The sequence below is a fragment of the Elgaria multicarinata genome, chromosome 3 (assembly GCF_023053635.1).
Source record: "Elgaria multicarinata webbii isolate HBS135686 ecotype San Diego chromosome 3, rElgMul1.1.pri, whole genome shotgun sequence".
NCBI classification, from domain to species: domain Eukaryota; kingdom Metazoa; phylum Chordata; class Lepidosauria; order Squamata; family Anguidae; genus Elgaria; species Elgaria multicarinata.
Window position 1 is genome coordinate 63,615,063 of NC_086173.1, and position 26,894 is coordinate 63,641,956.

The 26,894-nt window shown below is 48.2% G+C and overlaps 2 protein-coding genes across 2 annotated transcripts; one reads left to right on the forward strand and one right to left on the reverse strand.

Annotated features, from left to right (window-relative positions):
- Window positions 1-2,493: 2,493 nt before the first annotated feature.
- Window positions 2,494-11,719, reverse strand: LOC134395369 (proline-rich protein 36-like). Its single transcript, XM_063121532.1, has 5 exons — window positions 11,249-11,719; window positions 10,571-10,625; window positions 8,626-8,780; window positions 4,952-7,507; window positions 2,494-2,906 (listed from the first exon to the last, which is right to left on the reverse strand). The coding sequence occupies exons 1-5, from the start codon at window positions 11,637-11,639 to the stop codon at window positions 2,494-2,496; spliced, it is 3,570 nt and encodes a 1,189-aa protein (XP_062977602.1). The 5' UTR covers window positions 11,640-11,719.
- Window positions 11,720-19,007: 7,288 nt separating this feature from the next.
- LOC134395370 (sterile alpha motif domain-containing protein 1-like) lies at window positions 19,008-26,127 on the forward strand. The gene is made up of 2 exons (XM_063121533.1): window positions 19,008-19,367; window positions 26,092-26,127. Exons 1-2 carry the CDS (start codon window positions 19,008-19,010, stop codon window positions 26,125-26,127), a joined length of 396 nt encoding a protein of 131 aa, XP_062977603.1.
- Window positions 26,128-26,894: the final 767 nt, after the last annotated feature.

Sequence of the window (26,894 nt, forward strand, 5' to 3'; positions counted from 1 at the left end):
GGCTGTAAACTAGGGCAAGGCATAACAAATATGCTTATGCATAAACTAGAGCCAGAAATGGCAGCCTTCCCCATGCTTGGAATAATGGGAATTGCGCTCCCAACACACCTGAAGGGCACCAGGATTGGGAAGGCTGCATATACAGGTTACAATATTTAAATCCCCTCCTCATCTTCTTGATCTGATACTAGTCCCTGTGGGAGAATTAAAATTCGGCCACGTAGTCTCATTTGCCTTCAAGCGATAAGCTTTACTCACCATTTTGTTGTTGATCAGCATAGCAGCTAAATGTGGGCAGAAGAATTAGAGGCCACACACAGAGAGAGAGAACTCCCATTAACAAAAGGAAGAGAGCCCATGTTCCATGAGGTTAGGCCACAAATACATCGTTGGGAGGCTTAGATTGTTAACTTCTGCTCTTCCAGGCCTGAACAGAAACTATATGAACTTAAAACCAAGTTCCAATCATCTAAAGGATCCAAAACCATTCTGTGTTGGTATTTGGTGTTGTTTTTTACATGCACGCACACCTAATGTAGAAACTGCATCTCTGGCAGGATTCCAGCCCAACAGTAGAGCTACATAATGCAATATGCCATCTGAAGAACCACAAACTTACTAATATTTAAGTGTATCTGCCAGGGAACTATTACTATCCTGCCTACCTTTAGATAAAGTTGAAGGAGGCTAATCCATAAGCAGTATTAAGAGGACTGAAATGATCCCCAGCTTCCAACTGAAATAGAGATAGTTTGTACTCTGAACTTACTATCACAACCCACACCCCAGACCCTGATGCTTTCTGGCTTTAAAAGATGGACAACAGAAGAAACTCAAGATCTTTATTTAGAAAACTAAGAAAAATCTACCATAATTTATCAGTAACAATTTGCTAATTACAAAATCAGTCACACACCTAGATCAAGACCTTGTTACAGTTCATACAGCTCCATTTCCAATGATATTACTATACAAGCCCCAGTTGGTCCAGGTAATTAAGGGGGAGATGCCCCAGTCCCTATATGCAAAGCAGGCACAGCAAGCTTTTTTCCCCCTTTTTTTTTAAGCTACGTTATGGAAGATCTTCTGAGTCTTCAGGTGGAAGAGTAAAGGCTGGAGCTGTTGTGCAATACCCAAGTAGCTGCTGTGGTGAGAGGAAGGAGCCAATCTAAAAATAATAATCACTGATAAACACAGCTTCCCATGGCTGCCATGTGAATTATGGGTGGTACCTTTATCTGATTTATATTAGAAAAGTCTACGAGTCCCTTACCAGAATAAAAAGACTCAGCTTTGCATCGCCACAAGATCTGTTCCAATGGAACCCCACATAAAACGATAAATTGCATTTGCCCATAGCCAAGGCAGAGAAGCCTCTCTCAGGACACAGCTGTACCGTCAAGGCATCCACACTGGTGCAAATGTCCAGCAGGCTACTGCTATACCTGCGTGGGGCAGAGGTTGGGTCTAGCACAGGTATAAAAGGAAACAGCCAGAGCAGCAGCAAGACTCCTACCCAAATTCTCCAACCTGCTGTACTGTGGACAGGAGCTCAGGCTCCCACCCCGCAGGAGAATTCCCAGGCTGATTCATTTAGCACCCCATTCTTTCCCTACCCTTTGCCAGGTGCACATTTCCACCTGCTTTAGAGCTCAAGGGCTCATTCAGTCACTGAACAGGTTGGGTTGCTGGTGTGCATGATACATCTCCAAAGAGAGAATCCATCTTGGAAGTGGGCAGGAGGCTTGAAAAGCAGAGACTGGCCTTCCTTCGTTAAAACACACACATCGTCTTCACTTGCAGGTGGCTCTTCTGCCACCGAGGGGGCAACTTCATGTGCTTCTCCCACTCCCCTCAAGGGAGGAGAAACCCCTTTCTCCCAAGAGTTTGCTTTAAGAAGGGAAACTCTAGTCAAATTTGTTCACAGGCATTTGACACTTTTTGCCAACCTAGGATTCCTGTAAGCAGGAAACTGCAAAAAATAATAATAATCCATACACCCTTCAGGACTGCTAGCAGCTGCATCAGACCGATTGCAGCTCTACAGCTGGGAGGGAACCTCCAGTACACAACAGAAATGGCATTGCTCTGTTTACCAGAAAGAACATAGTGGGGGTTTGGTTTTCGCAATATTTACCAGGCAATGATATAAAGGATGGGATTGATTTAAGTGTGGCCTTATGCTGTTAGAAAGAAATGGCTCCACGTGGTTGAAAACTCAAACAAATGTAGAGGGCTAAAAGCTCTACTAAGGCAAGACGAGCTCAAGAGGGACAAAAATAGTCACCGCTCACAGGTGCTAAACTACCGTAAGAGCCAACAGATCAATTGACTCAGGTTGTGTCATTAGCTGCCCAAGAGGTAGGGGAGGAGGGAGGCAGCCCCAGTCAGCTAGGGGTTGATGGCTCCAAGGCGCCAGCAGAAGGCAACTGGCTCACACCTAAGAGAAGAGCCAGAGCGGCCACAGGGGAAGTTAACTTCTTCAAGGGAAATTCAGTGGAAGGTCTCTACTTCCACCACAGTCCAGTCTCCATGGGGGGATGACATGTCCTCTGGGGAGAAGCTCGTCACAGATGTGATGCTGGCCCGCGACTCATCCAGAGGGGAGATCAGTTCTGTCCACTTGCCGATCTCTGCTTCGCTGCTCACGGCCCCCTTCCCACCGACAGCCCCCGGAGGCGCCTCCGCGGAGAAGAGCAGCGTCCGGCCGATCAGCTGCTGCACAACCGTGGCCTGGATGCTCCCCAGGTGAAGAGCCTGGTCCTGGGAGGCAGCCCGCAAGCAGCGGCTTCCATCCTCTTCCTCTGGGCCAGGCGTCTCCGCACCACTTTCCACTTCATAGATAGTGGAGAGGATCTCTGTCGGGCACGGTCCCCAAGGGAAGGGCAGGCTGGCCCCATTGTCACCTACAAACAGGGCAAGGAGCTTGGGTTGGAAAGAGTGGCCCTCAAGGGGGGGGTTGCAGGGGGGAACAAACAAAGAGAAGAAGTGACAGACAAGAACAGGAGAGTGGGGGAGAGGCCAGGTTTATTAAGACTGTTCCAAGGTGCTTCTCAGCCTAGCAAGAACTGTGTCCCAATGTTACAGCTGATCTACCCAAGCAACAGTTTCAACGCGTGGCCCGCTGGTGCTGTGCAGGCACCACTCATTCATTTGGCATTGGGCTCAGCTCCCTCATCGGGCCTTCCTCTTCTGGCCAGTGATGATGCGCGGGGACACACACACACACAGCCCTTCTCTTCCCGGCATTGGGAACCCAATGAACATTCAGCATGTGAACTTGCTGGGCCAGTAGAACTCCAGCCTCATTTCTCCCCACAACAGGACGGCTGCATTCATTCATTCTTTCCATTCATTTATTACATTCTTATACCGCCCCATAGCTGAAGCTCTCGGGGTAGTTTGCAAAAAGTAACAGCTTTCCCTCCATTAATCCTACACCTATCTCCATGCAGGACTTTCAGATTTAACGCAATCATGCGTTACGTTCCAAAGGCGAAACTGCACTAAAGCGCGTCTGCCTAGATCAGCAATGGTCAGCTTCATCGAATCAGAGTTTGTTGGAGCGGAGCTTGTTGGCCCAACTAGCCCAGATCAGTACAGGAAATCCAGGACAGCCCCAACAGCTGGTTGCCCAGCCTCTGCTCAAAGAGCTCCAGTGAGGGAGACGCTGCCAACTTTCCCTCCTCTAGGCAGTCAGTTCCACTCTCAGTCTGCTCTTGCCATTACAAACGGTACCATGACAAAGCTTCTCCCAAAGATCTACTCTCCTGTAACGAAGCCCATTAAAACTAGCCCTGTCCTTTGGAGCAGCAGAGAACAAAACTTTGCCCTCTCCTCCTGTCTTCTAGCTACGTTAGGAGAGGCTGATTGAGGCTGAATGCTTCTTGTACTTGATAAGAGAGGAGCCAGTTTAGGGGAGCTGCCTGCAAAGCCAGTCCAAACAGCTCAGTGGACTGCTACGCCTTCACCACCTAGATGCCCTGCAGAGCTTCTATGGCAGGACATGATCCAGCGCACAAGAGAGGTGCAAAGGCACCAGGGCATGAAGGGATCTCACTAGACAACTTTGTCAAAGGAGGATTCTCAAAGAAGGGGAAGGGCTCTAGAGCAGTGGTCTTCAACTGGTGGGTCGTGACCCAAAAGTGGCTCGCAAGATCAGTCCAGATGGTTCACAGCAAAGCTGTCCCTGCCATGTTGGGCATGGAGAAAATTATGAAAGTGGGCCCTATGTTGCAGGTTGGGAGTCCAAGGTGGGTCTCAGGTCTGGACCAGTTGAAGACCACTGCTCTAGAGCGATTAGAAACAACCACTACTAGGTTCAAGGCCGGGGAGCGTGTCTATTTCTGCTGATGGATCCAAATTCTACATTCCATGCCAATCTGCAAGCATTTCCATGTTTGGCTTCTGCCAGTGGCCCACTTCCCCCTCCCGCCAAGATTTCTTGTTATATCTGATCTGAGCTATTGAGCAACAGAGCAGAGAAGCCACTTCCCAATTACAGGAAGCCGTGTTCTGTTCCTAATGCCCGAGTGCTTGAAAAGTATGCGGGCAGACCCTGGCGAGTTCTCAAGAAGCCAGCCATTGCAGCCACATTCGATCGGGCCCCTACCCAGGTCTCCTGGAAAAACAAGACAGGCCAGATCAGATAGACAAAGTGATGCTTTATTTGACACGTCAAAAGGCTAAGAAGTTTACCCTTCTCAGAAACACGCTAAAATACACACAGCTCCCCTCCAAGGAAGTCTGTAAGGGGTCGAGGGGAAAGGTCTCAAACACACAGAGAAGAGAATAGGCCAGCTGGGCTGGAAACACAGACGGGACAGATACAGACGAAGGGAGGGCGGGAGGGCCCCCTTCTCCCTTCCCTACAGGGCACTATTGCACATGGAGAGAGAGGCCGTAGGTTGGCACTTGGACACAAGACACGGCAGGCTCCTCTATACATTACCTGCAGCCAGGCTAGGAGTGGCCGTGAAAGGCTGGGAGGACTCTTCACCAGGCCCTCCGATCTGCTGGGGAGCCAGAGGGGCTTGCAAAGGATGCTCCCAATCCGTGGGTATCTTGCTGCCAGCTTCCTTGGAGAGATGGTCCTTGCCGCCCTCCGTGGAATGCTCCTCGCTCTCCAGGGAAGAGAGGCCGGGGCTCTTGCCACAGCTGTCGGTCGAATGGAGGTGGAAGGCCCCAAAGACGTCGCAAGAGGCGGCAGAATTGGTGGAGGCAGGCGTCTCTGTGCCGGCGTCACCGGAGCCGGGCTCGTCGGACTCCTCCACCGAGTGGGGCAAGGGCGGCTGGCCTGGAGGAGAGGCCGAGAGGCACACCGCTTTGGGGAAGCCGCTGTCCTTCAGGAGGTCCACATCCAGCTCCGTTTCCTCCTCTGAGGACACCGTGGGCTCCGTGGGGGGGTCTCCGAGGATTTCATCCGCTGGCAGGGTTTCCGCCTCATCATCCCCCTTCTCCATGTGGATGCCCAGGTCCAGCTCACCAGGGAGGTCCTCCAGGGGACTCAGGAGCTGGTGGCAGGTCTGCTCCAGCTTCTCGTCCGACTTGGACTCCACACCCGAGCTGCTGTCATACTCCCGCAGCTCCTCCGGGGTGCTGGTCTCGCTGCTACTCTTGCCGGCCAGATCGGGGCCACTTAAAGTGCTGGATTTGGAGGAGGAGGCACCGCCGCCCCTCTCGGGGGAGTGGCCCTGCAGCGCCACATTGCTGAGAGGCGACCCTGGCTCATCGACCAGTGGGTGGGGATGCTCCTGGAACAACTCCAGGCTCTTCAAGGGCAGGCTCTGGGGTTTGGGCACAGATACTTGAACAAGGCCACCTCCACCACTGGGTGAGATCTCCTCGGGAGGTGGGGGGGAGAGAGCTAGAGCTTCACACTGCAGAGGGGCCTCCTGCTTCAGGTGACTCACACACAGCTCTGGGACCAGTGCATCGTCCGCAAGGCCTCCAATGCTGGGATGTTCACCAGGAGAGCTGGATTGCTGGTCACCACAGCCTAGAGAAAGCTCTCCAGCCAACTCGGCAGGAACTGAGGCTGCAGCTGTAGGGAGGGAGGGAGGCGTCTGGTCCTCCACGACCTTTCCGATTGCGGAATGTTCTGCTACCTGCAGCACGTCCTCCAACTCTTCACCTGCAACAGCAGCATGCAGCCTCTCCTCCTGCATAATGCGGCTACCTTCATCTGCAAGGTCTAGGGGGCTCCTCAGTCTTTCATTCTCTACCACCAGAGAGGCCATGTCCTCCTCCAGGCTCCGAGACAGGCTTATGGCCTCGTCTTCCTCCTCCTCAGCACTATGCCCACCACTATGCACCATTGACAGGGGTTCTGCTGTTGTTTCCAGGGGAGGACCTGGCTGGCTGGCTGATGGAGGCAGCTCTGCTTGGAGGGGAGGCTCCTCCTCTGGTCCTGCTTGGGCCTCTTCAAGCAACCCAGCCCCCAGGGGCCAGGAGCCAGGGGAAGAGTGTCCCTCTACGTAGCTTAGCATGGGAACAACTTCCGTAATCAGTCTCCGGGAGTCCTCAATCGGCGGAGACATGGAGAGATGGCGGAGGTCTTCCCAAGATGACTTGTCAGTGCCAAGCAACAGGCTTGGCTGCTCAGCCACCACCGGAACATCGTGACATGGCGATGCTTGTCCTTCCAAGCACTTAGAGTCCATGCCCTCACCACCAGGCCACAGGCATGGTGACGGAGGAGTCTGGCAAAAGAGCTCCAAATGAATAGGAGAGGAGGTTTCACAAGGGAGAGCAACCTCCAAACCCAGAGTTTCATCACCCCCACTAGGGGACCCTAGGGCCTTGGGGCTGGCAGCAAAGCAAGGCATCCCATTAAGTTGGGAGACCTCTACCTCTTGGTGACCAGGAGAGCCCAGCGGCACTTCAAGCTCTGCTGAAGATAGCAATTTTGGAACTGCCATGCTGGTCTGCCCAGCCACCCCCTCCCCTTCCAAGCCGCAGGGTTCCATTCGCTCATTCCCCGGCACCTCCACCCCAGAGGTCTCCGGCATCACCTCTGGCCAGAGCAGCTGGCCAGTCTCCACCTTCATGGTAAGCTCCATTTCTTCTAGAGGCTTTGGATCCTCTATGGAGATGCCCTCTGCTTCTCTAGTGGCAAACTTGGTGTTCCCATCCTTGGAAGCCACCTTCTGGAATTTATTTTCAGCAGGGGCCCGCCCTTGGTTGGGAAGAGCATCTTTCTTCTGGAACTTCTTGCCCAGACTGCCTGTTGCAGGGGGGGCCTTGGAGGGAAGTGGCCGCGGTGGCATGGCTGGATGGACACTCCCACCTGCCACCTTGGCAGCAGGTCGAGGCTTCGTGGGTTCTGAAAACTTCTTGGCTGAAAGCTTGGGATTCACAGAGGCAGCTGTGTTCCTCTGTCCAAGGAGTTGCTCAGACTGAAACTTGCTGCCTGGCACTCTGGGGTGCTTTGGGGCAGACGGCACCTTCGCGGTGGGGTTTGAGCTTGAAGGCTTGGCCTTGGGGATGGTGGCACCCTTGGAAGCATCTGGAACAAGAAATGACACCTGCAGTCCTTTGCACTGACTGGAAAAGCTGAGCTTCATACAGAATCTCCGCAAAACACACGGGGATCCTCAAACAGCTGTGAGGCCTCAATACCGTTCATACTCCCTAGCATTCTGACATGACCTACCTGCCTATTGGTATGGTGCCACGCAGCATAGAAGCCACAGTAAAGAAGTAGTTAATGCTTCAGTAAATAGCACCCATACCCTCAAGGGACCTAGTACTGTGGCAACCCTTCACTTAAGCTGGCATTCAACTGGTCCCAAACCACTTTTGAAATAAACTACACTGGCCCCATTCAGAAGACACCTTAAACCATGGCTTTAACCACAGTGGTTAAGACAGAAAGCTGGGCTGTGTTCAGAAGACACCTTAAATCACGGCTTTAACCATGATGAATAAAGCAAAAAGTCTTATTCACCGTGGTTAAAGCCGTGGTTTAAGGCATCTTCTGAACATGGTCTGGCTTTTTTGCTTAACCAGCATGGATAAAGTCAAGGTTTAAGGTGTCTTCTGAATGGGCCCAATATTAAGTCAGCCTGCAAATGGGCACCCCTGTAGAAAGGTGGGAGCTCCAACGCTCTGGAGTAGCAGTGGCCAAGAGATTAAGCAACAGATCAGGAAGTTTTTTGCTGAGATCTCATATCCGCCATGAACACATAGGAAGCTGCTTTATATGGAGTCAGACTATTGGTCCACCTAGTCTAGTATTGTCGACACTGACTGGCAGCAGCTCTTCCAGGGTTTCAGGCAGGATTCCTTCCCAGCCCTACCTGGAGATTGAATCTGGGACCGTCTGCATGCAACTGTTAGCTGCTCTAACTGCTGGGCTATGAACCCTCCTAAACTCATGAGGTGGGCTTAGGCAAACCACTCTGTCCAGCCTCAATTGTGGGGATAATACTGATCTACCTTGCAAGGGCTGTAACCCTTGGGTTACAAGATATTGTTAAATGATTTCAACATGCAAAAGCATTATGCAATCTGCAGGGTTTTTTTTATACTACATACAATTTTTTTAAATGGTTTTTAGCCTTTGTAAATTGCCCAGAGAGCTTCGGCTATTGGACAGCATAGAAATGTAATGAATGAATATACCTCTTTGCGTAGCCAGAGCGTTTTTCTGCTGCTGCACTGCCATGGCTTGGCCAGCAGGTGGTGCTGTCTGCTTAGGTTTGCCTACATTTCTGTCATTGGCGGGTGCTCTGTTTAGGGCTGATGCAGTTGCATTCTTAGTCCCTGGTAACCAAGTCCTGAAACAGAGAGCAAAGAATCATGCAAGGGGGAAGAGACACACTTTGCTCAAGCCTTCAGAGCACACAGGGACCACATCTGTGCCAGCATCCTGGTACATCAACACAAATGCTTGCACTTGCATGTCTTTGGCAATTAGCTGGGATCAGTGCGCCAAGGCTGTCCTGGCAATACCAGCATTTGACACTTGCAGTAATGAGGAAAAGGGCTAAAGCTGGAAAGCTACGAACGCTTTAGCCACTAGATAAAAAAACAGGTCACTTCATCGCTTTTGATAAGAGTCTGGAATCCATTCCTTCTAGCCACCCCTCCACTTCCTGCATCTAAAGCAGCTTCGAAACAAGCACGGGGAGGAGCACAAATTTGTTTTCAACATGTGAATCAGGGCCCCTGCAGATATCCCTGAAGAAATGCAATGATACTGTAACCTGTCCCTATCCCCTTATCGCTCACGTATCCTCCCACACGTCCCTCCCTTCTAAGACTGAAAGCGTTTCAAGCAAAATAAGCAGAATGGGTTGACCTCTAGTTTGCACAATTTGGAATTCAGAACATGTTTCTCGCCACGCCTTGGTAAACTCCCCAATACAGACCATGCCCCCAGGTAGGCAGTAGCCAAGGTTAGATTTTCAAAAAACGAGAAGCCACTTTGGCTTGGGTAGATCCACTCAAATCTGGCGTTAACACTGGACACAGTGCGCTCTGTTCTAAATGCAGTTCAAGACATTATCTGATCCAGCCTAGCCTCACAATGCGGTTTGAATGTGGTCCTCTGGAGGAGTTTGCTGGGCCACATCTGTCTTCTTCATCAGAATGAACGTGATGCTGCAGTCACTAGGTGGCCGTGGATCTATCACCAAGTCAGTGTCCTACCATTCTGTTCAGCGACTGCGTAGGCAGGGCCCTCCTTATATCTGGTGCCAGTTTCTGCCTATCTAAATCATGTGCAGAATATGCTTAGTTTGAAATGGGAGGGAAGTTAAGATCCTGGTCATGGTCTAGGACAGTTGCTTGGCTTTAGCTACAAGAAGCTGGCAGTCCTCCATTTTGCTTTTAGCACCATCTGCCCTTATTACATGACGGACACGCGCACACACCCCTCCAGATGTACCGTGTTCCACGTTCTATTCTTTCCTTTGAAGGCAAGCAGGGTCTGATCCTATTGCTAAGACAATAGCAAGGCAGTGTGGGGTAGTGGAAAGAGTACTAGACCAGGACGATGGAGACCCAGATTCTATCCCCCGCTCATCCATGGAGCTCACTGGGTCGCTGGGCCAGACATAGGAAGCTGCCTTATACTGAGTCAGACCACCATTCCATCTAACCTAGTATTGTCAACACTGACTGGCAGCAATGGCTCTCCAGGGTTTCAGGCAGGATTGTTTCCTAGCCTTACCTGGAGAAGCTGGGGATTGAATTCAGGGCCTTCTGCATGCAAAACTCTACCTCTGAGCTATGGCCTCTTGGCATAGCCTACTTCACAGTGCTGGGTGGGTAGGGGAGAAGCCTTGTATGCCAACTTGAGCTACTTGGAGGAAAACCAGGATATAAACATGACACAAGGCAACAGGCTGTGTTCTTCATCACCTCACAGCATTGCCCTCTAACAAAGCACTGCATTGTGCCTCAAAAGCCTGGCAATTACTAACAGGTCAGGATTTACAATAAAATAAAACACCACGTCTCTGGCTGGTGTTCTGTACAGCGCCATGAACATTGTTGGCACTTTATAAATAAATGTTAATAATGGTACATCCATAACCGGCAGTAAAAACAGCAACTAACCTACCTGGTGGGTTTCGTCTGTTCAGGCCTCTTGGGTTTTGCGGCAGTTGTCTTCGGTGCTAGGAAAAGAGCAAAAAAGGCACTTGGCATAGGCAACAGTATTAACAAAGCACTGAACAAATTGTCAAGGGCCCCTCACTGGACAAGGCTGAATGGATGTCCTATCTAGTGGCAGAAGAGCAGGCAAGGCTTGTGAAAACCTGTCTCTCGCCCAGGATGTGAGTATGGCACAGATTTGCATGACCACACTTGGAAGGGAAGTGCAGAATTTCTCACCCAGAGAACCTTCACTTGTGATTTGAGGACAGTAAACATTCTAGTCCTTAATGCGGTGGGAATGAAAGCCTGGAAACAGTGTCCAATGAAACCCCTGACACCTAGAAAGAGGCCAAAAGAGATTAATGACTTGGGGAAAGAGGACCCACTAGTTATCTGCATTGCTCTGTCCTCTCCCGAAGGGTTAGCAGCAGAATTGGTTGTTTTGTTGTGCAACCCAAAGGTGTGTACAAGACACTACTAGTAAAGTTGTTGTGCTTGAGAGGACTCTGCCTTAATCGCAGGCTTCCCTAAATGGGGAGGACCGGGATCCAAGGGTCAGGCCCGAAGGACACCCGCAGAACACGACGGGGCTTAGCATCACGTTATTAAGCCCATGCTGAAAAGTTACACTGGCTGGGCATACCTGAAGCTGTGGACTGTGTTGTCACTTTTGTGGGGTTTCGCTGCCCCTCCTTGTCCAAGCCGATCTTTTCCAAACTCTTCGAGCTACTGGGTCTGTCCCCGACTGCCTTTTTCATGGTCCCTCTACCAGATGCGTTGGTAGCCCCACTAGCCTTGGACACTGGCTGTCTGGGCTGCAACACGTTGGCCTTCCGAGCCGTCCCGTTGCTGAGCGTTTTGGGAGCGCTGCAGGGAGCTGTCGGAAGGCGAGGGGCAGCAGCTGCCGGCTGCTTCTTGCCAGGGGCTCCTGGCTGAGGCTTCTTGCCGGATTTTTGCTTTGCTTCTGCACTGGCCGTCGTCACACCATTTGCCTGTGAAGCGGGATCTCTGCTAGCAGCTGCTCTGTCCTCCATCTTCACCTCCACAGGCAATGGACAGGCCAGCCAGCTGTCTCCCTCTCAAGTGCTGGGCAAGTTACAGTGCTCCGTTATCACTTTGGGCCTGAAAGAGAGAAACACTGCTATGATGCGGTCGATACCATGCATGAAGCCCCCAAGAGGACGCTGTGGAGATGGGCTCAACTCTTGGCAACAATGACCACACACACACACACACAGAGAGAGTATTGACACAGCAAGCTGAACCTAGATGCAAAAGGAATGCAATCAGCACAGAAAATATACATGAGGAAACAAGGGCATGCCGCCATCTATTCACCTGAAAGTATCTTCAGCTTGTCACATGCTTTTAAAGAGGGAGATTTACATATTATACATTGTACCATAGTTCTACATAGGTAGATTCCAACAACAAATCCCCATAAAAACCCAACGTATTACAAAGCTCATCTCCTGGGAATGCCAAGATCACAGCAACAGCTGGCTTAGTTGGGAGTCTTATTGGACTTGCTGTAGTATTGCATCATAAGTCAATCAGTAAAACACTGAACAGCAACTAAGTTGTTAGGATCCACCTTAGCTGAAAGAGTGACATGCACAAAAGAGCAGTGTTTACGAAAATGGGGCTGGCCCGATTTGTTCTGTTTTGCAGTCCCATCTGTTGTTCTCATGCCAGTACGCCCCAAGAGACCCCATGTGTCAAGGTAGGAATGCAACTGTCCCAAGTAATAACCACAGATGGCAATTACTTTAGTCGGCTACTTCGAATGCAACAAGACGGCCAAACCCTCCACCTAAAGCCACCAAGACTAACTCCAGCTCTACACAAACCTGTCCTGGCCAGTTGCCCTTCAGATGTTTTTGACTACAACTTCCATTATCCCTGACTACTGTCCATGCTGGCAGAGCCTGATGGAAGATGCACTCCAAAACATCTAGAGGACACCAGGTCAGGATGGTTGGTCTACACACCCTTTTGCAGCCTGTTTAGGGTTATTTAGAGGCTTATTCAGGGTTATTTAGAGGCTTTGTTTTGCACCTTTCCACTCAAGATGGGATGTGGCAAGAGAGAAATCACATACATCAGCAGAGGAAAAATGTTTGTTGACCATGCTCTGGTCTATTTCTCTTCAGACCCAGCTTCTTGGAAGAAGACAAGGAGGCGGGGGCAAATTAAGCTAGCACATACCTTGACAGAAAGACTCCTCCTAGATAGCATCCCTGAGACCAGCCTTCTCCAATCTCATGCTCTCCAGATGTGTTGGACTACAGCTCCCATCATCCCCAGTCTGCATGACCAGCAGGTTAAGGGAAGGCTCTCCTAGATTGCCAATTCATATGAGCTAAGAGGCATTTCATAGGTCACAGTATAAAAGCGCTCACAATCGCCATCTAATCTGAAACTCTCATTCCATGGTAAATGTTGTACCTCAAAACTGAGGTCATTCACATTGCCATGCTATTTGGTACTGGAAAACAAGATGAGTTAGATCTTCCATCTAACGCCTGTTTGGCACAACCAAAGGGTGGGCTATATCTTAGATGTAGGTTTTCCATTGTTTTTAAAGCTGATTAGCTGAAGATTGCTCAACACCTTCAAAAAAATGTGAAGGAAGGAGATTCAAAAACTGTACAGAGAAAGTTGAAAAGCCTATGGTGCGTGATGAAGAGCAAAACAGCAGATAGAAATAATTCAGCTAAATGCCTCACTCCTAAACACATCTACTTGGCATCCACTTAATGAAATCAGAAGGGATTATATCCAAAGTTGATGCCTTCAGGATTGATAAGTAGAGTAGGAGCGGAGGAGTCAAAGACCTTGTGTAACAGCCATGTATTAAATAATGAGTAGATTGTGGAGTTGGCTGTTTTCCCTAACCCCAATTAAAGCTTGCGTGATGGAAGTTTGCTCAGCAGATTTGAGGCCGCTTACTCAAAGCACTGTCACCCGTGGCAATTTTGCACCTGGGCAGAAGTGTTGCAATAGATATTTTAAGTTCTGCAGTTACAGCAAGTCTCCTCTCCAGGGTAGAAGGCAAGGAGAGACGCACCAGCCCCACTTGCCCAAAGTTGACAGCACCTGTTCTTCTTATGGGGGCACAGAAGGCAGTTCGTGCCTTCACAGGCCCTGGAAAGCCTCCAGGCATTTTGCTTGGGCAAGGGTTACAGGGCAGTTCTGCCCACTTCACTGCAGAATTTGAACGAACTGCTAGGTCTCAAGTCTTCCTCAAGCCATTCACAGACCTAGAAGCCCTTCCAACCAATCCCAGCTATTCTAGGGTTAGCTGTGATTTATCACGGAGTCATGCTCAGAAATGTAGAGCATGTCCCTCAAAGAGGTGAAGGAGGCCTTTCTGATCCAGCCTCCTGCTCCATTGAAAGAAATCCAGAGCAAGAACACCCCAGCTCTGCTTGAAGGCCTCCATCAAGGAGAGAGAGCCTCCTTCAGCCCCTCTAGGAAACTGGTTCCACTGAAGAACTGCTCCTATCACTAAGATGTTTCTCCTAATGCTTAGCCAAGATCTACCCTCTTCTAACCTGAGCCCAGCAGGTCTAGTTCTGCCCTCTGGGGCAGCAGAGAACAAACCTTAGCACTCTTCCAAGAGCACAATCAGATTCCCCATCAGTCTTTTCTTCAGGCTGAAACTAGTGAGGTCCTTCAGCCTTTCCTCATAGGACTGGTTTTCCATATTCCTGACCTTATTTCCTTTCCCTCCTTGGAACCCATTCCTATATCCTTTTTAAAGTACATCACCCAGAACTGTAGTACTGTGTCAAGTTCTTTGTGCCCCATTTTTAAAAGGGTGTAGGCAATTCGGAAAGGGTTCAGAGGTGGACTTTACATGTCCAAAGGGTGCAGGGCCAGCTAGACAGGTGAAGCTGAGGAGTCACCATGTGTGAAAGAGACAGTGGTACAGAGAGGAGGGGTTCAGATTTGTTAGACAATGGGGCACATTTGGAGACAAGTCAGGACAGTACAAGAGGGACGGGCTGCACTTGAACCAAAATGGAATCGGATTGCCAATGTTGAACAGAAAAAGGTTGGCAGAACAGCTTTTAAATTAAACCATAAGGGAAAACCAATAGGAGACAATCAAAGAGGCCTAAGTACCATGTACAAGCCAGAGGCAAACGGGGAAGGACACCATGTATAATGGTTTCTATGTAAATGCTAGGAGGACACCCAGCTGGAGAAGGTTGAAGTAGTGCAACCTCATGGTTATAGCAGCTTAGATGCAAGACATGATTAGATCATTCACAGAAACTCCAAACACAACGCTCTAGAGAAGCCATCAGCAGAATGCTTCAGTGGTCGATGAAAAATACTACATGGTTAGAGACAAAGGCTTAAGGAAGTTCACAGGAGCAGCTCTTCTGTCCTGCAGAATACAAGCTTTAGAACTCCCAGAAGCCACAAAGGTTTGAAGTGATCACACAGAAGCCCCATTTGAATCTGAAATATGATGTCAAAATGTTCAGATTTATAACAAGTCAAGGCCACAGCCTACACAGGTATGAAATTAAGGCAGTGACTGGGTTTGCACAACACACTAACCCACACTCAGTGGTTGAGTGTGGGTTGTTTGTTGAATTGTAGGTTAGCATGTTGCCTAAACCCATGACATTTTCAGCAAGGCAGCTTGTTAACCATACGGTGTTTCTCAAAGAATCCACCTTGGGTTGTTCAGTGTGGTTAACAAGCCACCCTGTGGAAAATGTCCTGGGTTCAGACAACATGCTAACCAACAGTTCAACAACAAACCACAGTTAACCACCTAGTCTCAGTTAGTGTGTTGTGTGAACAGCTGCACTGTATCTTAGCTAGTAGGCATTTATCCCATCACACTCAGTAAGTTAAAACATAATGCAATAAAGGGCTGGGGGAAGGATCTTCATCCGCCTTTGCAAATTCAGTTAGTTATTTAAAGACTTAAATTAATCTCCCAGAAGGACCTCTGCAGCTCATTTGGCCAGAAACCTCTTGAAGTCGGAAGAATACCTAACCTTTAGCCCACTGTTTGATGTGGGAGAGGCAGATGCAGAAACAGAGCATGTATTTGCGAAATAAGAGAGTTGTTCAGTGCAATCAGAAGGGACTTTATGGGACCAACCCCTTGCGACAACACAATTCCCTAGAGCGACTAAAACAACACTTGACACAAACACTTCTATTCCTCTGTAAAAAACACAAATCAAAAAACAACCAACACCAAGTTTCTGCAGCCTTCCCATTCCATTTTGGCTACTGCCATTGCCAAACGGGCTCAGGTAGGAAGCCAGTACACCCTCCTTGCCATTATTTTAAGATAAGGTTTTGTTTGAACACTTGGTTTCTCCTCTATGGGCCCCGTCTAGGCATTTTGAGAATTGCTACCAAGTTTCAGTTTAACTTTGCCCTTCCCAAAGATGTGTACTCCTCAGCTCTTTGTTCATGTGTTTCAGAGTCTTCATTTTGTCTTCCAAGCCCTCGCAGTATGTGGTTATACAATTCCTTCAAATATTATCATAAAAGCTAACCAGTTTATTTGAAGTCATAACCAGCATCCAGTAATACACAACCAAGATTTTCCACATAGATATTGGTGTGAATGAACACAACTCAGTATTTCCAAATTCTCTACCTACCCCATTTACATTCTACCCATGCCCCCAATAAATAGTTTGCATTTGTCTCCGATATTTTGTTTAGTTCCTTATAATTCAGCAAAACATTCTGGCATGTTTACAATTCTGCATCATCTGAAGCTGTAAAGCACACACTTCAGTCCACATCTGAGCACAGGGCAGGCTTGTGGGAAAACATGTTGCTTTTCTAGCTGTTTGATGATGAACATTGCAGTACTCTAGCCATCTAGCCACAATGGGTTATATCTAATGCTAGTCTAGTCTTTAATTCCATTCATTTTAATGGATGTACATTGCACCATGTACATTGATGGTGCTATATAAATAATAATAATAATGTACTCTAAGTAGGATTAAAGTTGGATACAACCCATTTTATCTCCTTACAGCCTTTTTTCTGTATTTCTCCCGCTCTTCTTTACTTGATATCATCAGGTGAAATTTGTCACTATGCTCTCTACCTTCAACCCACCTGCCCATGAAGTGGAAGTCAGATCTGATGAGAAACACAGATTATTCCAATATTGAGTTACCAATTTTGCCTCTCTCCACCCCCACCCCACTCACCATCCTAGGAAGAACTCTGCTTGTTAACAGGTCTATCATTTATGGTCTCTGTTCTGTTTTGAAGAGGAACACAATGCCCCTCTTACTGGAACTTCATCCATCTAACTTGATTCTCCAAGGTAAATGCCAGTGAGAGAGATCTTGAAGGATCAAGGTGCAAGGATGTATTCCATTTTTTCCAGCACCATTTCCCCTTATTCCCGCCTTCGGGATTGCATCCAATGCTGGTTTAAGTCCCATTAATTTAAATGAGTCTACGCTCAGTAGGGTTAACATTGGAGACAACTCTCTACCTCCCATCATCTTCCTCCACTAGAGCATTAAGAGCTTAAAGTTTAGGTAGACACTATGTTTAGCACTGTCCTCTACCATTTCAAATGCTCACATTATTTGATCAGTAGTGCCCAAACTTCTTTTAATCTTATTTGTATGGACTTGAAGAAAGATTCTTGGTCACTTGACCTCATTGATGCCTTTCCTTATCCCTCAGTGCTCACACTATACATTCGTGCACTTCTGTAACAAAGTTCTTCAGCTTAATGGATATTCAGTACACACCTCAATGCTTTTTATCCACCCCTCCCTCCCAACACTAGAGGGGGTTCAGAGGAGGGTAATGAGGATGATCAGGGGTCTGGAAACAAAGCCCTAGGAGGAGAGGCTGAAAGAACTGGGCATGTTTAGTCTGTAGAAGATTGAGAGGAGACATGATAGCCTCTTCAAATATTGGAAAGGTTGTAATACAGAGGAAGGCCAGGATCTCTTCTCAATCATCCTAGAGTGCAGGACACTGGCTCAAATTACAGGAAACCAGATTCCGTCTGGACATCAGGAAAAACGTCCTGTTAGAGCAGTATGACAATGGAACCAATTGCCTAGGGAGGTCATGGGCTCTCCCACAGTAGAGGCTTTCAAGAGGCAGCTGGACAGCTATCTGTCAGGTATGCTCCAAGGTGGATTCCTGCATTGAGCAGGGGGTTGGACTCGATAATCGTATAGGCCCCTTCCAAGTCTATTCTATAAACCCCACAGAAGCATCTCCTTCCCAATGGAATTGGTCACAGCTGTACTTCGGGGTTGTGGTAAGTGCAGCTAACTCACCTGACTCCACCTTGCTAGTTACGTTCTACCTGCTATGGAATTTTTCCTAACAGGGGTTGCCTTTTATTCTGAGGCAGGTAAATCAGAAGAGGGGGAGCCCTTTTCCTTGAGTAGGAAGAGGTCACAGGGGCCTCACCCCACCCCACCTACTTTTTGCACTTTTTAGACTAGCGGTCGGGCTTCCTTTCCTGCACTCTGGGAGAGAGTGTGAGAAAAGCAAACCCTTTGTCTGTCCATTGACAACAACATAAAGATGTTTCCTCTTGAATAACCAGCTAGATACATTTTTGGTGCAGTTTGCTTTTATTTTGCATCATTTGAAAAATAAAATAAAATTGATTCACCCAGCAATACCACACAGAGAGAGAGAGAGAGAGAGAGAGAGAGAGAGAGAGAGAGAGAGAGAGAGAGAGAGAGAGGCCTCTTCCTTCTGACAAAGCAACATTGGGTGGGGCTCTGTGTTCCTACGAGTTGGTTGCCCATCACCACTGCAGACCCCTCCCTTAACAAAGAAAAGGGAACGGAGGGGCCTGGGTCTTGGGAACCGGTCAACCTCCTGCTCTCATCTGAGACTTTTAAATGATGGGAGCCGCTCCACCTTCCCCCAGACCTTAAGGAAGATGTTTTTCATGCGCTGCCCCGCCTCTCTCTTCCAATGCTGGCCTCTTTAACGCGCTCAAAGCTTCGCCCGCTTCATTCAGCGAGCGAGGACGACCGAACTCCCTCTTGGAAAACCGCCCCAGATCCCTCTCCCCCAGCCAGCAGGAGCGCAGCCACAACACACAGCGAAGGCAGAGGCATCTCCTCTAGCCCGAGGGGGGCGCCAAGCAAGCCGGGAAAGAGACGGGTGGGGTGGGGTGGGGTGGGGAGAACTACAGCGGCCCCTGGCTCGAAAGGGTGGGGAGAACCACGAGGGGCTTGATTCACTCCGGCGCCTGGTCTCCCCTTTGGCCCGGAGGATCCCTTCAAGGACTGCCCAGCCTCACAAAGCCAACCCCCGCCCCGGCCAGACACATCGCGGGATCTAGTGGTGTCTCCCCCTGGCCCCCCCTCAGTCCTCTGCACCTGCCGCGCGGGCGGGCCGGCTCCATGTGCAGCGGAGCGACGACGCATCCTCCTCCCGCTCCCGCCGCGTCGCCCGAGACGGGAAGAACCGCGGGGAGAGGAAGCGCCCAGCCCAGCCCAGCCCCTCTCAGCCTCCCGGCTCCGCGTGCAGCTCCCCGAGCCCCGGCCAGGGGACGGCCGCCTGCCCTTCCACCCTCCCTCCCGCCGCCGGAACTCCGGGCGCCCCCTAGACCGCCGGCTGTTACCTCGCTCCCACGCCGCCGAGCCAACCGTTCTCCTCCGCCGGAGCGCGCTTTGTCTGTGCCGGCGGCCTGCGGGGCGCTGCTGGTGGCGGCGCTTGCACTGGGCGTGTGCGTGGAGCGAGCGGAGCGCCACAGACACAAAGTAGGCATTGGGGAAGGGGGATGGGGCGGGGGGAAGCACAAATGCCCATCTCAATTACCTGATCAGCCAATGGCGGCGCCGGCTGGGATTTGGCAGGGATGATGTCACTCCCGCGAAAAGGGCTGGGCTGGGCCGGGGGCTTTGGGGCTGCCCGCGGCGGCGGCGGCGGCAGCAGCAGCAGCAGCAGCTATTGTGCCCCCACCCCCCACACCAGTCCCTTGCGAATGTGGCAGCTGGTAAATAGATTAATTCAGCTGGCAAAAGGGGAGGGCAGAGGGGGTTGTTAACTCTTCCCCTACCGGAACGCGCGAAAGGGAACACCGGGCCGGTTCACACATGCGCGGGCATCACCTGAGCCGGAAGGGGTGAATGGGCTTCACGGAAAAGAATCGTGTTGGAGCAGGGAGGGACGGCTCCAAGTTTATTAGAGGGGGTGGTGGTGGTGGTGGAGGCTAGGCAAAGTTTCCTCAGTGAGTCCTCCTGGTGGACTGAGCTCTAAAGAGTTCTGACTGGAACCCACAGCGGTGTCACCGCCCCACTGACATCGAAGCCACCAGCTAGTGGTGGGTGGTTCAGTGGTGCTGCGCATAGCCAGCAGTGATGCTGATAGGAGCACCAACCAGGCCTGCACAGCTGGACTTTCCAGCACTGCTGTTTTCATCCCCCCCCCACAATTCAGCATATTATTATTATTATTATTATTATTATTATTATTTATTTATATAGCACCATCAATGTACATGGTGCTGTACAGATAACACAGTAAATAGCAAGACCCTGCCACATAGGCTTACAATCTAATAAGTTGTAGTAAACAATAAAGAGGGAAGGAGAATGCAAACAGGCACAGGGAAGTGTAAACAGGCACCGGGTAGGGAGAAGCTAACAGTATAGAGTCAGAACAAACTCAATATTTGAAGGCTATAGGGAAAAGAAAAGTTTTTAGCTGAGTTTTAAAAGCAGTGATTGAGTTTGTAGTTCTCAAGTGTTCTGGAAGAGCGTTCCAGGCGTTGGATATCAGCCTCCCCCCACCCCCAATCCTGGTGCACACCAGAACACAACTATCATCTGCTGTGGGTACATCCAGCCATGTTTTCCTTGTATTCCTATCAGTGAGGGAGAGATTAAAAGGGGGCTGAGACCAAGCCTGGGGTCATCAATCGTAGCCCCTGTTGGGTCCGTGGCACCTGTTGAATGCTAGCGCCAGGGCTGTGTTCAAGTTGACATTGGCTGATGTGAAAGTTCTGGCTGAATTGATCTGTGGTTGCTCAGTTGACACATGCTGTTTATCACTTGGTGCTTCTGTCAAGATGTAACGGACGTGCATGTGAATTGGCCCATACCCTTGAGCTGCATGAACCTATTATTTATTCAATGTCCCTGTGAATTCAGTCAATATCAACATAAATTTTTCAGAGAGTATCCATGTTAATTTGCTGCAACAATGAACAGCAAGGTGTTGTTAAAGACTAACAGATTTATTGTGGTATACGGATTCATACGGTTACACCAGATGAAACGCCTGATACACATCCTTCATTGGCATATTATTTAGGCATGCATACATGCACACACACTTTGGGTAAAGTAAAAAAAAATGACCAGTGATGGCAACAAGACGTGACATGCAAAAGGTTCATCCTGATGTGCTGGTAGAACACGCTGCATAAACTGGTCCAGATTTTGGTTGATGTGAAATTGTATGTAGGCAGTAAGCCTATATACACCATTTGTTGGGGAACATGGGTGGGAGGGTGCTGTTGCACCGTGTTCTGCTTTGTTGGTCCCTGGCCAACAGCTGGTTGGCCACTGTGTGAACAGAGTGCTGAACTAGATGGACCCTTGGTCTGATCCAGCAAGGGTGCTTCTTATGTTGATATTCTCGTGGAATTTCCCAAGGGCTTCCTTCTTGAGATGATGAAAAGTGTAATGGATATATCTCAGGTCAAAGAGGCAAATTTGAGGAAATTTCACCACTGTACAACTACATGATGGACATTTATGCACCACTTTCAATCAAAAAGCCACTGCCCACTACACTTACCTACAGAGCACATCACACAACCCATTGGTCTATTGCCAAGCCATTATGATAACAACTGCATTTGGCCCGGCTCCTTAGACAGGGATTCACAACTCATCCGGCATTCTTAAAACTATAATATTCACTCAGTGAAGTGAAGAAATGGATTGACATGGCCAAACATCACCTTTTATCACCTCAATCCAGTCCAGTGTATCATCAATTATCTACAAGCAGCCTTTGACAATATGGTGCCTTCCCCAACTGGATGCCCTCCAGAGGTTTTGGACTTCAAGTCCCATTAGCTCCATCCAGCATGGCCAATGGCTAGGTGTGCTGGGAGTTGTAGTCCAAAACATCTGGAGGAAACCAGGTTGGGGAAGGTTGGACTACAGCTTCCATTCTCCTCCTCAACTGGTTTTGGATGGTAAGCCTGTGCTCTCTTACAAACAGCCCCCTGATCTAAAATGCTTAATGCCTAATGGAGACTTAAATCCAGGGAGAAAGCCCTGCAACAAACCCAGCTGATATCTCTAGCTTTATATCCACTCAGGGAACATTATTATATGATTGATATATGTAATCAGCCACCCCCTCAGGGACTCATTCACCTCCCACACCCAACATGATATATCCTATCACCTGCCAACAATGCCCTTCTGTTGTCATCATAACAGAAACAGCCCAAGCTCTATACAAAATAATAAATACACACAAATCAGACTTAAAAAAAAAAAAAGCAACATAAACCAGTGGAAGAATATTTTAGTCTCAAGACACTCTACTACTGACCTGAAAGTCGCCATTATTCAACAACAATATCTACAACTTTAAAGGGAGAATCCAGAGTGAAATTGCTGAATCAGAATTGATCAGCCAATTTTATTCTGTACATTCAGGGCTCAACCAAAACCAGGAAACTTTGCCTCACTATATGTCTTGTATTTGACCCCACTGATTAAAATTGTTTTCTCAACATCCATGTATCTGCCAACAGAGGATATATTTCACGTGTTTAATGAAGAGGGCTCTAGTCCATGAAGGCCTATTCTTTGTAAAACCTGATAATCTTCAAAAATCTGAGACTGTCTTGTATTTTTATTTTGTTTTATTGATTTATTATACTTATATCCTGCCTTTTTTCCTCTTGCAAGGAACCAAAGGCAGCTTACATGGGCCTCCTTCTCTCCATGTTATCACTGCAACAACCCTGCAAGGTAAGTTAGGTTGAGAATAAATTACTAGCCGAACATCACATAATGAGCATCATGGCCGAGTGGGGACTAGAACACAGATCTTCTGAGTTCTACTCCAGCGCTCTAACCACTGCACCACACTTTTGGTACCAATATTTTACATTCACTTGTAGCTGAGAGCTACTTTTCTAAAATCCTCTGGAGTGAAGGATAATTAAAACTGTAAATTCTTCACAGCACTTAATATAGCACTGGATTATCCAGCAATGCTCATTCCCATGGCTACGATCTTTCTATATAATGTTAATATGAGAACCTTAGAAAAACCTTAGTCCAGCATCCTTTTTGGTCAGCCAGATGCCCCATGTGTAATGCCTACAAGCAGGGCTTGTAATTCCCATTTAACAAGCCCCCTGCAATATGAATTCGAAGCTTTCTCTTTGTGCCCCTTTGGGCATGGCAGATAAACTTGATGGCAGGCAAACTCATCTGCATGTTCTTCTCTTTGTTCAGAAGCCACAGAATCAGATATGCAGTCTACTGAGTCAAGGATTGATGAGTGGCTAATAGACCTGGTTAATTTTTCACAAGCCTACAGATGTGAAGACCTGGGGGGAAAAACAGGAAAAAGGCAGTGGGGGTGGGGGGAAGACACCAGTTCCCTCCCCTAAAAAACCTTGTTTTCTCTTGTTTTTTTTTTTGGGGGGGGGAGTTTGAAGGGGGGGGAAGTTCCTTCTTCCTGTCCTGTTTTTCTGGATTCCACCCCCCAGGTCCCCCCCCCCAATCTGTTTCATCTCTACACAAGCCACATGGAGTTCTTGCCATGTTATGTCTAACCAAGCACCAGGGCCTAAATCAGAGATGTGTCAATGCCCTAGAAAGTTGCATGTGAGCTACTGCACTTAAAGAAACACGCATGCCCGCCAGACACAACCAGTGCTGCTCCAGACTCAATCACTTGTTTGTGGGGATGGAGACACTCAGTTTAAGATGCAATCCTGTGGATGTTTAGACAGAAAAAAGTCCTACAACTCCTAGCATTGCTAGTTGGGGAATGCTGGGAGTTGTAGGATTTCTTTTCCTGTCTGAACATGAACAGGATTGTGCCCTTAGTCTAGGCATCCCCTTCATCCCCATTCACAACAAAGGAGCAGCATCATTAGAACCGATATGTTCAGTGCTGTGTGCTTCTGTGGGCTGAATCACGCCTTCTGCCGCCCCAGGAGCAGCCTTTACACAGCCAGGGCTGATCAATAAACAGTAACCTATTTCTGCTTGCAGACTGACAGCACAAGATTGTGGTGTAGGTCTGTGGTGAAGCGGAGAGTTTGAGATTGGAGTGTGGGAAGGAAATGGCGTTTGGAAATGTAAGGGCTGTTTCCAGTCCTTGACATGATTTGTGATCATCTCAAATCAAAAGTTTGATGTTGTGTGTTTTTAAGTAGGGAGATGCCAGGGAGATTATAGCATGCAATTCAGCAAAGTGGTCAGTGGTTACAGACTGGCCACTTGTGTCTGCAAAGTTCCATACTACAGAAAGTCTTGTAGGCTTGAGCCGTGAGAGAATTTCATGGTTGGAAACTAGAAAGATTATCCAGTCTTCTAGGTGGATTTTGCTTTGTTCTGCCTTGTATCTCAGCAGATGTGCAGATTTAGGTTTCACTTGCTGACTCTTGTTCTATCAGATACTCTTTAGAGTGAATGTAGAAGAGAAACAAAACATTTAAAAAGAAAAAAATTCAGAACACAACACAGTGACTTTGTAGGGAAAGAAGAGTCAAGAGAGAATAATACTTCCAGAAGACTAGAATTGGGTGGTCAGGCTTTGATATATTATGATTCTGTTACCCCTCGCCCCGCATTGAAAGAGGCAGGTCTAAAAGCAAGAAGTCTTCCATAATGAACTCTAAACCATGTTCATGCATGGTTCAGGTAGCCAACTCCAGATGTTGTACACAGGATGTCCCCTAGATGGCAGTAAAGTCACACTGATGTAAGAATCCTCCCTCTCTCTTTTCCCCCTGCAATGTCTTTGTGACCTAATAAAAAAGTATGTTTGCAGGTCTTGAACCTTTCTGTATGAACAGTTACACTTTCAAAATGTGATTGTAGAGAATGTACTTAGGAACTTAAAATAACAGGATAAATGAAAAAGGCTTTTTAAAATCCCCCTTTCTGGTCTTAAATGCACTCATAATTTGAAGCTTCTGTCTTAGCTCATCTGTTCTCTTTGGAAAAAAAATCTCTGGAGAAGATTAATATTTCTTGGTTTTCCTGCACATCCTTCTTTCTGTTAGGATCCTGCCCCCCCCACCTGTAATATCCCACCTAAATTGTTCCAGGGTGTGCGTCAGTGCATGACACCCTTAAGCAGCTGCTGGGTTCTTATACCTTGGCAGGGCCCACAGCTAAACAGAAATCTGCTCAGGACCACCACACAGAATGGCTTGGCACCACTTTTTTAAATTTCCCAAGTGCTCTGGTGCAACCCTGCATCAGGGGCATTGTGAGAATTTCAAAATGGCAGCTCCAAGCCACCAAATACTTATTGTAAGGTTGCTACTGCTGCTGCTGCTAGGTAAGGAAACTAGAGGGCCCCCTAAAACCTGGAACCAGCTCTGAATTATCCCATTGTACCTTAGACCTAATATCAGTAGAAAACACTGCTGTTTTTTTTAGATTTTTGGAAATGGCTATAATAGACTACCTTCATCTCCTCTGCTACTCTCATTTGAATGCTTTCTTGTTATGTGGAATTCCTGTAGTCTATCGGTAGAGCACAATGCTTGCATCCCAAAGGCCCCGGGCTCAGTCCCTGGCAGCTCCAGGGAGGGCTGGGAAGTTCTTGTCTGAGCCCCTATAGAACTGCTGCCTGCCAGTGTAGATAATACTGAGCTAGATGGGCCAATGGTCAGAGTCAGTGGGCTGTTTGGATGATCACAGGGGAGAATAGAAGCCATGATGGCTTCTCTTCCGCCCGTGTGCGACGCATGTGTACCTGTTATTTACGTAATTACCTGTTGTCTGAATATATGCTGCGGTGTGGCAGAAGTGGTTTCATACCCACCCTATAATCCCTTCTGCAAGTCATGGGTTGTAGGGTGGGTTCAAAGCTGTTCCTGCCAAGTTGTACACTGGGTTCAGACAACCTGTGCTACAGCACGGGTAATTATGTAAAGGGCAGGCTTGTGTGTGGCATGCACACGAGCAGGGGGAGAAGCTACAATGGCTTCTTTTCTCCCCCCATGATCATCCAAACACAGACAATATAAAGCAGCTTCTGATGTCCAGTTTTATCCCTCAAACTTGAGATTTATCCCCTGAAGGACAATGCTAATATTGTCTTTCTTTCGACACAAGCCTTAAGGGCATATTTCTCCTCCCTCCACACCAGCCTTTGCATAACGGTGACATAATGCTAACATAAAGGTTGCGTTCACGTGACACACTAAGCCACCCTGCGATCGGGCTCACCATGGCTTGTTCTGCCCCTCCTTCCCTGTAGTTCTCCAGCCAGTATCCCAGTGTCCTGCATAGCTGAACCCGTGTTGTGTGACTGTCCCATCCCTGGCCTCTCCCTCATTCCAATCATGACCCCTTCTCATTCCCCAGCTTTTTTCTTTGGCCCCAGAAATTTATGCAAATGGGGGCATAATACATATTTTTGAATTACTTGTTTTGTCAGTCTTCCGCAAACGTGCTCTTACGGCTGTCCGAGATCTGTAATCTACCCCAATTATGAGAATGCGGAAAGGCCCATTGAAGGCAAACAACATTAAACCTACTTCATCCGCCTGATCTTCCAAACTAATTAACCTCTAAAAGGGGAAAGCAAAGGAGTTTGGCACAACCAGCTCTTAACAAATAGATGTTGGCTGCAAGTGATGATAATTGAATATATGTAGTTGTTAGCATCTCATGAAGCTCTATGCATGTTTGTTCAGAATTGAGCCCATTGAGCTCAGTGGGTCTAACTCTCAAGAAAGGGGGTATGGTCTTCATTGAGACACGTGACAACTTCAGCCTAGGATTGAAAACATATTTTGAAGTAACAGAGCTTCCCAACAGTGGTTGGGTCCTGCTGGTTTTGCAAAACCTTCTTCTTCTTCTTCTTATTATTATTATTTATATAGCACCAACAATGTACAATATTCCTTTAGATATTTGGGAGAAATAATCTAGAATTCAGTTCCAAAAGCATTAACAGACGCAGCATCTGCTCATCTATCCTATATCTGGATGAATGTCAGCTACCAAGACTGTTGTCATGTTTAACACCTTTTCATCAGGGATGATGGTTCTATGAAT

Bases quoted from the DNA above. Each gene is read 5' to 3' on its own strand.
- LOC134395370 (XM_063121533.1), top strand. From the start codon at position 19,008: ATGTGCAGCGGAGCGACGACGCATCCTCCTCCCGCTCCCGCCGCGTCG. The intron at 19,368-26,091 runs GTAGGCATTGGG...CCTTCCCTGTAG, and splicing joins CGGAGCGCCACAGACACAAA to TTCTCCAGCCAGTATCCCAG.
- LOC134395369 (XM_063121532.1), bottom strand. From the start codon at position 11,639: ATGGAGGACAGAGCAGCTGCTAGCAGAGATCCCGCTTCACAGGCAAAT. The intron at 7,508-8,625 runs GTATATTCATTC...TTCTTGTTCCAG, and splicing joins CGCTCTGGCTACGCAAAGAG to ATGCTTCCAAGGGTGCCACC. The intron at 2,907-4,951 runs GTAATGTATAGA...CCCTGTTTGTAG, and splicing joins CACTCCTAGCCTGGCTGCAG to GTGACAATGGGGCCAGCCTG.